Source organism: Trypanosoma equiperdum (genome assembly GCF_001457755.1).
Source record: "Trypanosoma equiperdum strain OVI genome assembly, contig: ctg_1850, whole genome shotgun sequence".
Lineage (NCBI taxonomy): Eukaryota > Euglenozoa > Kinetoplastea > Trypanosomatida > Trypanosomatidae > Trypanosoma > Trypanosoma equiperdum.
The window spans coordinates 9964-10361 of NW_027123894.1; the positions used below are offsets into that span (position 1 = coordinate 9964).

At 42.7% G+C, this 398-nt stretch overlaps 1 pseudogene across 1 annotated transcript in view; it reads left to right on the forward strand.

Moving 5' to 3' along the window:
- Window positions 1-220: 220 nt before the first annotated feature.
- The window catches only part of TEOVI_000586900:pseudogene, a 439-nt pseudogene continuing 261 nt past the window's right edge, over window positions 221-398 (forward strand). The window contains exon 1 of the mRNA in view: window positions 221-397. Coding sequence covers window positions 221-397 — 177 coding nt within the window. The remainder of the gene's footprint in view (window position 398) is intronic.

Sequence of the window (398 nt, forward strand, 5' to 3'; positions counted from 1 at the left end):
GTTCACACAAACACGTTCACACACCCGTTCAGAGAGTTTCTCGTGCCACAGAAAAAAAAAAAGAAAAAGAAAACCAAAAACAAAAACAAAGCCAAACAGAAGAGGCAATATACGATTTTTTTCCCCCCTCTCAACCGTGTGGACGTCAGCGTCCGCGCCAGTCAAATCTGTCAAGAGAAAAGGAAACAAAAGCAGCAAATGCTAAAAACAAAAAACAACAATGATTTCGCCAAACAGAAGATTCAGATTCGATACACGCAGCGTGTGGGTTGGCAAGGTAAGAGAAAAAGGAAATTCTCTCCCTTCCACCGCACACGCAAAGCGGCTTACGACAGAGGCCGAATGGTTGTTGCTCTCTCCTTTCCCCGTCTATTTTCCTCTCTTTTCTTTTTTTTTTT